Raw genomic sequence first — 13,126 nt, 5'->3', positions numbered from 1 at the left:
CTCAGTGCCCCGGTGCCCCTCACAAAGGGCCCCAGCCTCCGACGAGGGTGGCACCTCCAACAACTCTGAGGGCAGATGGCCAGTTCCAGGAGATTGGGGAGGGAGCCTGAGGGGCCAACAAGAGTGGGGTGGGGGGCACAGTCCTGCCCTGGTGCTTCCACCACCCCTCCTCTCCAGACTTTTGTTATGAGACCTGGTGCAGGGACAAGAGCAGCTCTGGGTGGCAGAAATCTCCCTTCCCCTCTCACAGGGTTTCTCTGCCTTCGCCAACTCACCCAGCTCCCCACTCCCTCCCCAAGCCTGTGTGTCTGCAAAGGCAGCTGGTGCCAGAGGGGAGAGGGCACCACCAAGCCCAGCTGCAGCCTTTCATGCCCACGTGGGGTCCGAGGGCATGGCCCTGTAATCAATTGGACATTCATGGAGCGGCCCCTCCTCTCTGGAACAGCCCTTCAGGGTGGGGGACCCGGGCCAAATCGGCCACCCAGTCCCCACCCTCAGGAGCTCCCAGACCTCTGCGCAGTTAGACTAGGAAGCAACCCAACCAGCATGCCACACTGTGTGCTCCATCCCCATTCCCTCGAGGGACTACTCGGCAGCTCCTCAAAAGCACAGCAAAAACACTGCAGGCACAACAAATATGGGAAAGGAAGATGCAAATACGGATGCAGCTCATGATTTAACTACTTAAAACAATATGTGCAGTAGGAAAAAAGATTGGAAGGATATATGTCATGGTGGTGGCTGTGATTAGGCCCGGTGGAGGAGTGTTTCTTCTTTTATCATTTTCAAGTTTTTTTCTATATTGAGATGATGGGTGGATGGAAGGAAAAGAAATTTAATGAGTTTTGTACCTACAGGCACTTCACAATCCTTAACTGACTTGATCTCATCAGAGAGATGTTTTATTACCTTATTATTATCCCATTAGTGGCTCAGAGAGGGTAAGTAACTCTTCCAGGAGCAGAGCACATTCTATCTGGATCAGAGCCAGATTCAGGCTGCTCTTGATCAGGGAGGAGCAATGAGGAGGGAACCCAGAAGGTGCTGTGGGGCTCTCTCCAGCAGAGAAGACAGTCAGGGGCAGGCCCAGCTGGTGTCCCTCTCCAGAAAGTGGGTTACACAACCGCCAGTGCCACCCACATCCCCACTGGACCAAGCTGAGCACACCTGGGGCCTTTGCTCACGCTCTTCTCCACTGCCTGCAAGTCCTCCTCCCCTCCACCACTTACAGTCCCCCATTCTCAAGGCTACGCTCTTTCAGGCTTCCTCCAGGAAGTCTTTCCTGACGACCCACTCATGGTCATGGTGGTCAGCCTCTTGGCCTCTCAGAGCCCCGGCAGTGAGTGCAGACATCCTTGCCTGGGTGACCACATGTCACTGGTCTCCCCACCCCCTGCTCTTAAGCCCCACAGCCGGTTCCGCACGTGGGGCCTGAGGGATGCATACACCCAGTCATTCCTCTGCTAATATCTTCCAACAGCTCCCACTGTGCTTCAAACAAACCCCAACCCCTGCCCTGCATAACCTGCGTCTGCCAGCCTCCCAACCTCACTCATACTCCTCTCTACCCAAACCTGTCTTCCTTAGTCACAAGCAGAATTCATTCCTGCCTTGGCATCACTTGTTCTCTCTGTCAGGAACATCCTTCCATCTTGTGTTCTCTCGCCTGGTTTCTCGTGGCTCAGGAGTGCTTCCCTGAGTAAAGGAAGATTTGCCACCTTGGAGGGGAAGCCTGGACTTCAAACAGGGGTGTGCTGGGCAGACCTGGCTGTGCAGGTGGCCTGTGGGCCACGCTGCACAGCTTCCTCACCCTGTTACGCCAGTGGTTTCGCTCTGCCAGCGACCTGGTTGTACCAACTGCCCAGGCATTTGGCTCAAACTTTCCTTGACCCAACCCATGGACTAGATTTCCCAGTCTGGCCTCTGGTTATTGTGGGGTTTGTTTTTTTTTATGTCTCCAAACTTTGTGCCAGTCAGATGAGATGGATGGCATCTTACCTTGATGGCCGCAGTATAATCAACGCAAGGGTTTGTGCCCAAAGATGTTCATGCCAGCATCGTTTATCAAAGTGAAAAATAAAAAACAATCACAATTTTCAACCTCAGAGAATGGGTTAAGAAACTTTCCCAACTCCTGCTATCATGTCCCTTTTGATTTGCAGCCCTCCAGTGGCTTCTCACATCTATTAGGATGTCAGTAAAACGCCCTGTGCAACCCCAAGCTGCCCGACCTGGCCCACCATCTCACCAACACGATATTCACTGGTCATGCTCCAGCCTCACTTTCTCCCCCTACCTTGGACTCATCATGCTCCCTCCTGCCACTGACACTTTGCAAGTGCCATTCCCTTTACCTGGAATACACTCCCCTCTTCCTCTAGTGAACCATCACCTTCCATACCCCAGCTCACATGTCTCTACCTCCCAGACCTGGTCAGACCCCCATTACAGGATATCATGACATTCAGCATCTCCCACCAGACAGGCGGTCCCCTGAGGGCGGGACCACATTTGGCTCTGCTCAGAAAGAGAGCTCCAGTGGTTAGGGGTTAGACCGTGTTAACGAAGCAGGTCCTTGACTTATATTTGTTGAATGAACAGAACATTTTACAGCCATTAAAAATGGTAAGCATGTGATGGTTTAATGATAGGAAAAATTCACCTGATAATATTAAATGGGAAAGAGCGGATTTACAAGTTGTAGATGTAGCATTACAAATTGGTAAGAAAAAAAAGAGTTAAGGACATAAACCAAAATAATAGTTGCCTCCAGGGGGTAGAATTATAGGCAATTTTACTCCTGCATCAAACTTTCCATGTATCCCATAGGGTCTGTCTTACTTTTATGATCAGAAAAAGCAAGTAAAGCAGGTGGGCAGAAAACAAAACAAAAAACAAAAAACAAAAAAAAAGCAAGTAACTAACAGCTGTTCTCTACCATTTGCCCTCAGAGCCGGAGCCTCCAGCCAGGGTGCCCTGCTGCCCACCAGCAGGAAGACTAGAGGTCAGATAAGGAAAGCTTAAAGGGCACGGTTCTGAGGGACAGGAGAGAAGGCCGGTGGGAAATTGGGGCTGGCTCCACTAGGACAATCTCAGACCCTGAAAGGGAATGAAGAGGGGCAGGGAGGCGGTACAGGCTGAGTGACCTTGGGCAAGACAACAGGATTCCCTGGGACTCCATCTCCTCACCCACAGTGGAGTCAACAGTGGTTCCCGCCTCCCGGGTTAGGGGAGCATGAATAGGAACAGCACACGTAAAGCATGCAGCAGTGCTTGTCACGAGTTAATTTTTCAAGGGATCACAGTCAGACAGAAAGAAGAACTTCCATGTACCGCTGCCTCCAGGGTGGTCACAGAGCAGCTCTTCCAGGAGATCCACACCCCTGCCCAGCCCCTCACCCTACCACCCTTGGCCCAGCGCACCTTCCTTGGAGCCGGTGGCTGCCACCGTGGAGGAGGCTGAGGGCGATCCAGTGGACGTCCGGCCCATGGGGCTCGAGTGTTTCCCCCCACGGCCGGGAGGCTTCAGGCCACTAGGCTTCTGCATGGTGGTGCCACTCAGTGGGTGGATAAGGGCCTGTGCAGGTCACGTGCTCTCTCCCATCATCACTCACCTGCAGGCAGAGAACAGGAGTGATCACATCATAACATCACCCCAATACTGACACAGCAGGATTCTAGCACTGCCAACACTGTGAGGAATGGACCATCATCACCCCCTTTTTCTACATAGGGAAACTGAGGCACAGAGCAGTGGCAGTAAATGTGGGCCCACTGTGGCAGTGGTGCTACGAGGACAAGTGTCCTGGGCTGCTGGACTCAAAGGTCTGACATGTTCTTTCTGCCTACCTCTAGGGCCCAGGAGGTGAGGATCAGGAGCAAACCGGCTTGGGGTCCACAGTAATGTTGTATGAACCCCAGCAGCCTCACACTGAACGTCAGCACAGCCACCAAGAGCTGAAGAGGACTCATCACGGAGCACAGACTGATGTGGATGCTGACACACATGGAAACCAGGCTCTCTAGGACTAGCCAATAACTCACAACCCCCGTAATTCGGGCTGGACGAAGCAACATCTACTTCATCATCCAGCACACTGTTCCACCTGGCCACAGAGGCCGCACTCCGGCTCTTGCACTCACCCTCCCAGCACCTGCCTACCCCACCCAGTGTGGGGACACACAACACACACAGAGGCCTACATTCCTCGCCAGGATGGACTGACATGCCCCCTGCCTGCCCGTCCACCATTGTAGCTCCCTACCTTTATTATTAAATAGAGAAGGGTGTGATGCACACGGTGCACGCGGCACTAGCATTTGACAAAGGGGTGTCCTGAGAGGGGAAGCCTCCAGGTCTCCGAGGTGATCAGGTCAGGGTACCAGATGCCAGCAAGATAGGGCAGGCTGCAGGGAGACTGGAGGAGAGGCACAAAGGACAGGCCCACCCTCTGGCTTCCTCCCCCACTGTCCTGTGCACACACCCTCTCTTGCACCCAAAGTCTATGGAAGGCACAGCAAGGGCCAGGCCCCGTCCTGCCCCGGAGTGCAGGCCTCTGCCTTGGGAGCACACTGTACAGTGGGGACAGGCAATGCAAAGCACCACAGAACAAATGGAGGATTCTGGGTGAAAGCTTCACCTGCCTCAGGCCCTTAAGAACAGGGGAAATCAATGTCCTCTGGACACTCTACTCTGATACAGTCCAGGATGCTACACTCTGCGCCCGCCCAGCCATATTCTCATCCCACTCTTGGTCACTGAACTTTATTCCCTTTTAGAGAACCCTTTTCTCCACTCCTGATCCACATGACTTATGTGGGCTGACCCCACATACACACCTGGTGCAGACACATGACGTGGGCCTGGTCAGAGCCCCCTATGGTTTGCTGAGGGAGGGAGCATCAGGGCCTTTCCTTTGGGAAGAGGCACTCTCCCTGCGCTGGGGCTGCCTGGGTGTGGGACGGATGCCAGGAACTGCAGGGCCCTCCCAGTTACTGCATGGGAGAGCCGCCAGGAGAGAAGGCCAACACAGAGAAGGCTGAGCTGACTTGCTGGATTTAGATGGCCTGGATCCAGCTGAGCCTGAAGATGGTCACTTGAGCCCCTCACACCAGCCAACAAATCCTCACATATACAAGCACTGTTTTCTCTTTTTACGTAAACCTATTTGAGGAACACTGTTGCTTACAACCAAAAAAGTTCCGACTAATACTAATGCCAACCTACGACGCCCATGGCAGGAATATGCAGTATCCTCAGAATGGCTCTCAGGTCTGCAAGATGAGCCAGCAACACTATTACCTGTCCTGGGAAGGATCAACTCCTTATGTTGGGACTGCCAGAGAAAAACAAGCTCCCCCAAGACACACAGTGGTGACACCTACATGCCCAGGCGAGCCGACAGAAGAATGAGGCATTCTTGCTGACCCTGACCTGGCCCTGGAACCTGAAAAATCCAGAGCTACAACCCCCTGATCCATGACTCTGACAGTCCTGGAATTCTGGAGCCCGGAGTCCCTTGGTCAGGCTAGAACATGAGGCTGCTCCTTTGCTCCCCAGCATCTGGGCCTTCAGGAAGCTTGTTCACTGGGGAACTGACCTGTGGTTCGTGATGTCTCTCTCTGTGGGCCCGGTTAGGCTGTGGGGGCATCCCTGAGCCTGAGAGGGACTTGCTGAGCCAGAAAGGGCATCAAGGGTGGTCTCTGGTGACAGTGAATGGTTGGCCACTCCGTAGGTGGCCAAACGAGCTTTCTGCTCCTCTGGCTTAGCTGGAGGACCCTCTGACCTAGGAAATCTTGAGAGCTCCACATGCCTGAGGCAGAGGAGTGTGTGTTGCTGGGACTGAGCAAGGTGCAATGATCCACTCCCCACACCTATGGCCCCTTCTCTGCCCAAGACCCTCTCTCCCAGAGAAAAAAAATTCAAATCATATAGCTAATAAAGGACTTGTATTCAGCACATATAAACAACTCTTACAACTCATTAATAGGACAACCTAGTGAAAAATGAACAAAAGATTTAAATGTCATTTCACCAAACAATAAAGATATGCAAACAGCAATAAGCACATGAAAAGATGACCAACATCACTAGTCATTAGGCAATGAGGAGCAAAACCTCAAGATACCACTTCACACCAACCGGAAAGGCTAAAAACAGAAAAACTGACAATACCAAGTGCTGATGAGGATGTACAGCAACTGGAACATGCATATTGTTGGTGGAAATGAAAAATAGTGCAACCACTTTGGAAAATAGTTTGGCAGTTTCTTAAAAAGTTAAATACCTACCACATGGCCCAACCACCCAAGAGAAATAAAAACATACATCCATACAAAGATATGTTTAAAAAAAAATGTTCATATGAACTTTATTCATAACAGCCAAGAGTAAAAATCCAAATGTGCAGTCACTGGGGAATGCACAAACAGTACATCTATACAATAGTATAGCACTCAGCAATAATAAGGAACTACTCATATATGCAATGATATGGACAAACCTCAAAACACATTACACTAAGTGAAGGACACCAAACACAAAAGAGTACAAAGTGTATGAATATGATTCTATTCATATAAAATTTCAAAACTACAGACAGAAAGCAGATCAGTGGTTGCTGGTGGTGGGAGCAGGGAGTGACTGAAAACAGGCTTGAGAGACGTTCCTGGGTGGAAGAAATGCTCTAATTGGGTTGTGTAATGGCTGCACAACTGTATGTTGATAATAAAAGTCATCAAGCCATACACTTTCAATGGGTGAATTTTATGTCATGTAAATTAAACCTCAACTTAAAAAAAATGTATTAAAAAAATCCTTGAAGATTCTTCAAAGAAGTTAGAACAACAGCCTTCAAGGCCCTTCTTACCTCTCACCTCCACCACTACTGACCCTCCCTCATCAAGGCCACCCACTCAGGCCACAGTGGCCCCTGGCCACACCTGGATCACACTGAGCATGTTCTAGCCTCAGGGCCTTTGCTGTTCCATCTACTTGGAATGCTTTTCCCTCAAATATCTAAGTGTGCTGCTGATCTCCTTCAAGTCTCTGCTCTAATGTCTCCTTCTAAAATTACAATCCCTACCAGTCCTCCCCACCCTAAGCCTGCTTTGTTTTTCTCCACTGCATGGGGACAGGGACTTCGGTCTGTTTTGTCTGCTGTGGTACCCTTAGATCTGACAAGGGTGCCTACAGGAGCCCAATAAATCACTGTTGAATAAATGAATGATGCTGGCGCACGGTGGGGAGAGGCCCTCACCTCAGCAGGGCCCAGTACTCAGGACTGAGTGACTTGTGGTGATGACGACTCTCCTGACATTCTCCCACCTCCCAGACTCTGCCTGTGCCTTTTCTCCCACCTGCTTCACTTCATGTATTCCAACCACCCATGAGAACGCCTAGCATAATGCCTCTTCCTCCAGGAAGTCTCCCAGGGTTTTGGCCCTCAGGACATACACTGAGCTAGGAAGAAAGGATATTGTTCTCATTTATCTTCATCTTGCCTCCTGAGAGCTCATAGGCAACCTCAGGTTGGGCCACAGTCTCTCTTCGAGAACACAGCCCCATCATGTCTGGCACAGAGCCCATGATCTGGAAACTCCATAGAAAGCACACCTGCAGTGGCCCAGAGGACACATTCCTATGGATGCTTCTCCCAGGAGAAGCTTCCAGAGGCACTCACGGTTGCCCTCCTGTCCTCTGACCCCAATGATCCCAGCAGCCTCTAGAATGAAGAACCTACTGTGTACCAGGCCTTGTAGGAATGTGGCCTCATTCATCCTCACAAGTCCTGATGTGGCAGTGCCCATCTCAGAGGTAGAGCATCTCAAGCTCAGAAAGTTCAGGGACTCCCCCAAAATCACACACAGCTCAGTGGCTGAGATCAGCCCAGGTCTGCCCCCTGGCCCCCGCCTCCCCACACAGACAGGCCCAGGCCTGGAATAACATTTGTAACACCCCGGCCTCTGGAGAAAGTGCCCACGTGCCTTGTGTCTTGCTGAGAAAAGAGTCCAGAGGAGCTGATCAGAGAACAAGACCGGAGACAGCACTGACTCAGTCCCAGCCACCACTGCTGAGGGTGCAGGGAGGGCCGGGGAGGAGAGGCCAGCAGCCCATCCCCCACCTCCACCCCCTGGGCCTACAAAAGTGGGGGAGCATGGAAAGGGAGGTGAGGAGAGAATGGGGAACAGGAAGAGGGAGGAGACCCAGGGAAAATGGCCTTTGTGTGACTCAGCCCTGGTCCTGGGGTAGAGGAAGAGAACGGGTTTCTTGGAAAAAGCTCGACATGGTCATAAATTGGCCTTTGGCCACACTGGGGCTGATGGAAGAAGCCTGGGAGGCGGGGAGGAAGTAGATTTAAGCCTGGTGGAGGTCAAACCTGCAGACCCAGAGTGGCCGTGGGAGCTTGGCCCCAGTGCCTCAGTCTCATCACTTATGAAATAGGGTAAAAGCACTGCTGCCTCAAAAGACCCAGCCCACAAGCATCCCTCCGTGTCTGGCACATTGGAGCTGCTGGGAAGGCAACTGTTGCTACTGTCAGGTCTCTATTATGATCTCTGAAGGCCCGGGCTGCCCACACCACCTCCCCCAGGGAGAGGCAGAGCGGGCGGTGGCATTCAGACCAACAGGCCCCCTTTGTGCTGCATTCAATTGCCATTTACTGAGACAAACCCGGGCTGCGTTTCAGGGTTTCCATTTCAGCTGCCCAGGGAGGGGGGCACACCAAAGTTTCAGTGGAGATGAGGACCAAGAACTTTCTGCCAATCAGCAGCTCAGGGTGCGGCCCGACAGAAGGACAATCGGTGCCAAATAGGGCAGCAGAAAGCCCATCTCCGCGTGCCAGCCGCCCAGAGGGCAAGAGAGGCAGCCCCAGGAAGGGGGCTCCCAGGCCAGACTCTGATTGATGGGGGACGGGTGATGGCTACCCCCTGGGCCTCCCCCCAGGGGGGCAGCACTCGGCAGGATACTGCTGCTGGCTGAGACAGCATCGCCCAGACTGCACAGACACTCCCCCCACTGCGGTGACAGCTCTCCCTGAGTCACTCCTCCTCCCCCATTCAGGGGTCCCGCCAGTCAGGGCACCCACACTCCGACTCTTCTCCTGAGCCTGTGACAGGAACGCAGGGGCATTCAATGTCCAGAGGTGAACTTAGAGCACAGCCTCTGCCACCACCAGCTGAGAGCCCAGTGGCTCAGGCCACAGCACACCATGGGGGGTTGGGGGAGGGGTGGGGGGACAGGGTAGCCTCTGTAACAGGGAGCAGGAAGCAAGCAAGCGGTTGGGGACAAGGCAAAGCCCAGACCACACTCTGCCAGGTCAAACAGAGAGCCGAGGATTTAGTGGCTAAAATGTGCGGGGGGAGTGGGATTCGGAGACTGGAAGGGACAGTGACGGGGCGGGGTGGGGGTGGTCTTCCAGTGCTGGCCTGCAGGCCAATACTACCCAATGTAAAGGTGAGGCCTCGTGTGGGCATGGTATGGGCTCCCCTAGTCCTGCCCAACTGGGCACCCCAACGCGCAGGTGTACTTCCAGGCATGAGAAGAGAGGGGGGGTCTGCTGCATGGGCAACAGCAGACCCTCCATATCACCCTGCCCAGGCTCTGTAGCTTCAGCTCTTAAGAAGCTACACCATCGTCTCTGGAGACGGACGGCTGCCGACGACGACGACTTCCAGGCATGAGGCAGAGGGGTGAGGAATCATGGAGGACACCAAGCAAGGGCTGAGACAGACCAGATGCGCACATTAGCAAAACCGCTCTTGGGAGCTGAGGAGGATGATGGGGGGCCTGGGGGCAAGGAGGCTGCTGTGACAGACAAGGGACACAACAGTGAGGTCTGAACTGTGCCAGAGGCAGAGGCTGGAGGGACAGCAGGGGGAAAGCAGCTCAGTAGTATTTGGTAGCAAACAGCAACGGTGTTGGGGGCATCCAGGGTTCCAGGAGTGGAATCTCTCAAACTGGGAGGGACCCGGGAGAAAGAAGGCAGGGGTGGAGAGCGGGAGTGCAGTTTGGGACATGCTACAGGTGAGGTGACTAAGAGGCCTGCGGGGTGGGGTGTGGAACAGGAGGCAGATTGACGGGTTGTGGCCCTTGGAGAGTCTCTGGGGACAGCTGAGGCTGGGGAGAATGAGGAGCATAGGCCTGGGGCACCTACTGGTATGTTATGTGAGAGGCTGGAGAGAAAGACAGGCATCACAGGGTACGGACCCCAGGGCACCCCAACAACAGAAGGGCATGAATGGGGCAGCCTTCGAGGAGAGGATTCCCAGCTGGGGAGCTGCTGGGCCTCCCAGTCATCAGGGAAATGTAAGGCCAAGCCACAAGGAGCTCCCATTTCCCTCCCAATCAGATGGGCAAAAAGTCAAAAAGCCAGGTGATGTCAAGTGCTAGAGAGGCCACAGAGCAAGAGCTGGTGGGTAGGGGTGGGCACAGCCTTGGGGAGCTCTGCAGGGACAGAAGACCCAGCCAGACTGCACAGACACTCACACCCCTGCAGTGGCAGCTCTCCCTGAGTCACTCCTCCCCCACCTCAGGGGTCCCACCGGTCAGGGCACCCACATTCCTGCTCCTCTCCTGAGCCTGTGACAGGAACGCAGGGGCGTTCAGAGGTGAACTTAGAGCACAGCCCCTGCCACCGGCTGAGAGTCCTGAGCCTCAGACCACACACCCCATGGAGGGGAGGGGTGGGGGTGGCCTCTATAACCTCAGCCGAGCATCCTGGGGGGCTCCTACAGGGTGCTTATCGCACCCCTCCATGTGACAGCTGGGAAATGTGGTTTTGGGGTGGGAACAGGGCTGAGTGGGATAACTGGGGCTTCATTTCTATTTATAAGATTTACATGGGGGTTCACTGTATCCACTGCTCTATTCCTTTATGTGAATGCTAAAATATTTCATAATCACTTTTTAAATGACAAATAAAAGTAAAAGTAGACACAAGGGGAGGGAAGAGCAAACAGTCCCCAAACAGAGTGAACCCATGCAGGTGCTGGCCCCTAGGCCACACTACCCTTTATGTGGGCATGGCATGGGTTCCCCTAGTCCTACGCCACTGGGCACCCCAATACTCACGTCTGCACTAGAAACGCAGTGCTATCCCAACCCCCATATCCAGCAGGGGCCCTATTATGGCTGTGACCACCGTCCCCACAAGCCTACTCCCAGCTGGCACCTCCTGCCCATCCCCTTCAGCTTGGAAGGGAGGTTCGTTTTGTCTGCATTTGACCAAAAGGCTCAGGAAATCTCACCAGTGGTAACGACAGAATCCCCAAGCACAAGTAAAGAGCTGGGCAGGGCTGGGACGAGCTCCCTCGAGTCTTGCCAGCTTGAGGCAGAAGCCAAAGCTCTGAGCCTCATGCCAAGTGCCCCTCCAGCCTAGGAGACCCAGTAAGATGGCATCTGTGTGCCTGTTCGCCTGTCCTAACACCCACCCTCTCTCTGCTCTCACTGGGCCAGCGAGGCCCTGTGGGAAGCTGCAGCCAGCCTGGACTACGTACACTCAGCACACTTGCCAGGCAGGGGACAGGGCGCCCCACAATGGGGTGGTGATGGACTCTGCTTGGTGCCCTGAGTTACCCTGGGAGTACCAAGGGGCCTGGCAGACATCCAGAACCAGTGTGGAGAAAGGACCCTCCCAAGCCTCAGAGCAGATCTGGGGCTGGAACCCAGACTCCACCAGCCGATGCGGCTCCGAGAATGAGGATGGAGAATGAAGCTGGGAAGATGGTGGGGCAGAGCAAGCACGCTGTGCCAGCAGTGTGGACTAGAGTCCAGGGGCACTCGTGGTGCTAAGCAGGGAAGGACCAACCAACCCAAGAGCCCCAGGTAACTCCTATCTTCTCCGCACCTGCACCTCAGAGACAAGCAGGGCCCGAGTCCAGAGCCTGGGTTCCAGTCCCACATGCTCACCATCCTCACAGCCTCTGAGCTCAGGGTGGCAGTTCCCATTTCATAAAGTCAGCATCTTCCCCATCCTGCCAACAACCTGGGGCAACAGCAGAGCCTGGGGAACAGCTAGTCTTGACTCAGCTGGACACATGGGACTTACCATCCTCCCTCGGGTTTGGAGGGATCCTGTCTCCCAGCAAAAAAACAAAGGGGATCAGGGCTGGGTCAGGTCTAGGGACGTGAAGGAATATCAATACATGTCCCTGCCTCATGCAGGCACGTGCAGGCACACTGTCAGGCATCAGCCTGGCTCTGCCAGAGGGAATTTCCCACCAGGCCAAGGGAGAAGGTCTGGGGAGCAACATAGCTCAAGTCATCCTCTGACCCAGCTTTATTTCCATTTCAAAAAAACAAGAAACTGAGGCCCAGAGCAGATTCACCCGAAGTCACAGAGCAAGCGAACAACACACTGAGGTCCAACTGCCCAAAAGAAGAAAATCTGTGCTGGGCAAGAGGCTCCCTGGGATCAGAGTCAGAGGCCCAGGGAGAAGAGGGACCTGCTGAGATGACCCAGCAATCAGAACAGAAAGGAAGGAGTGGCCTCCAGTGTCCTGCCTTCCTGGCCGGAAGAATAATCCAATCATCTTTCATAACTGCCTCATCCACTTCCAATTTCTGTGGCAGCTCCATCCAATACATGTAGACCAGGTGGCTGCAGGAAAGCCACCCCATCTCCTGAGTTCTCCCCAGCCCAGTCTGCACAAGCAACTAAAAATTACCCATGAGCAATGAATGGTCTTAACAACAACTGGTGCTGGGTCAACTGGAGAGACACATAGGAAGAATATCACGATGCCTCCTGTGGTTGGCAGAATAACGGCCTCCTCATAACTTGTGAACATGTCTATGTGGCAAAGGGGAGTTAAGGTTACAGATGGAATCAAGGTTGCTAATGAGATGACCTTGAGATGGGAAGATTATCCTGTTATCCAGGCAGGCCCAATGTAGCCATAAGGGTCCTTATAAATGGAAGATGAAGGCAGGAGCAAAAGAATCAGAGAGACAGCAGAGACAGCAGAGACAGCAGTGTGCAAATGATTGAGTAGAAATTGCTGGTTTTGAAGATGGAGGCAGGGGCCACCAGCCAAAGAATGTGGGCAACCTCTAGAGCCTGGAAAAGGCAAAGAAACAGAATCTTCCCTAGAGCCTCTAGAAGGAACATGGCCCTGCTGACATCCC

At 53.5% G+C, this 13,126-nt stretch overlaps 1 protein-coding gene across 4 annotated transcripts in view; it reads right to left on the bottom strand.

Annotated features, from left to right (window-relative positions):
- Positions 1-13,126, bottom strand: part of CLIP2 (CAP-Gly domain containing linker protein 2) — a 74,630-nt gene that overhangs the window by 51,555 nt on the left and 9,949 nt on the right. For all 4 annotated transcript variants that reach the window (XM_090276887.1, XM_090276888.1, XM_090276889.1 and 1 more), the window contains exon 2: positions 3,424-3,614. In XM_090276887.1, coding sequence (XP_090133013.1) covers positions 3,424-3,547 — 124 coding nt within the window. In that variant the 5' untranslated portion in view covers positions 3,548-3,614. The remainder of the gene's footprint in view (positions 1-3,423; positions 3,615-13,126) is intronic.

The sequence above is a fragment of the Furipterus horrens genome, unplaced genomic scaffold, assembly GCF_987537825.1.
Source record: "Furipterus horrens unplaced genomic scaffold, mFurHor1.1.pri manual_scaffold_5, whole genome shotgun sequence".
NCBI lineage: Eukaryota > Metazoa > Chordata > Mammalia > Chiroptera > Furipteridae > Furipterus > Furipterus horrens.
The sequence above is the reverse complement of the archived record's forward strand: the minus strand, read 5'-3'. Positions and strand labels throughout refer to the sequence as shown.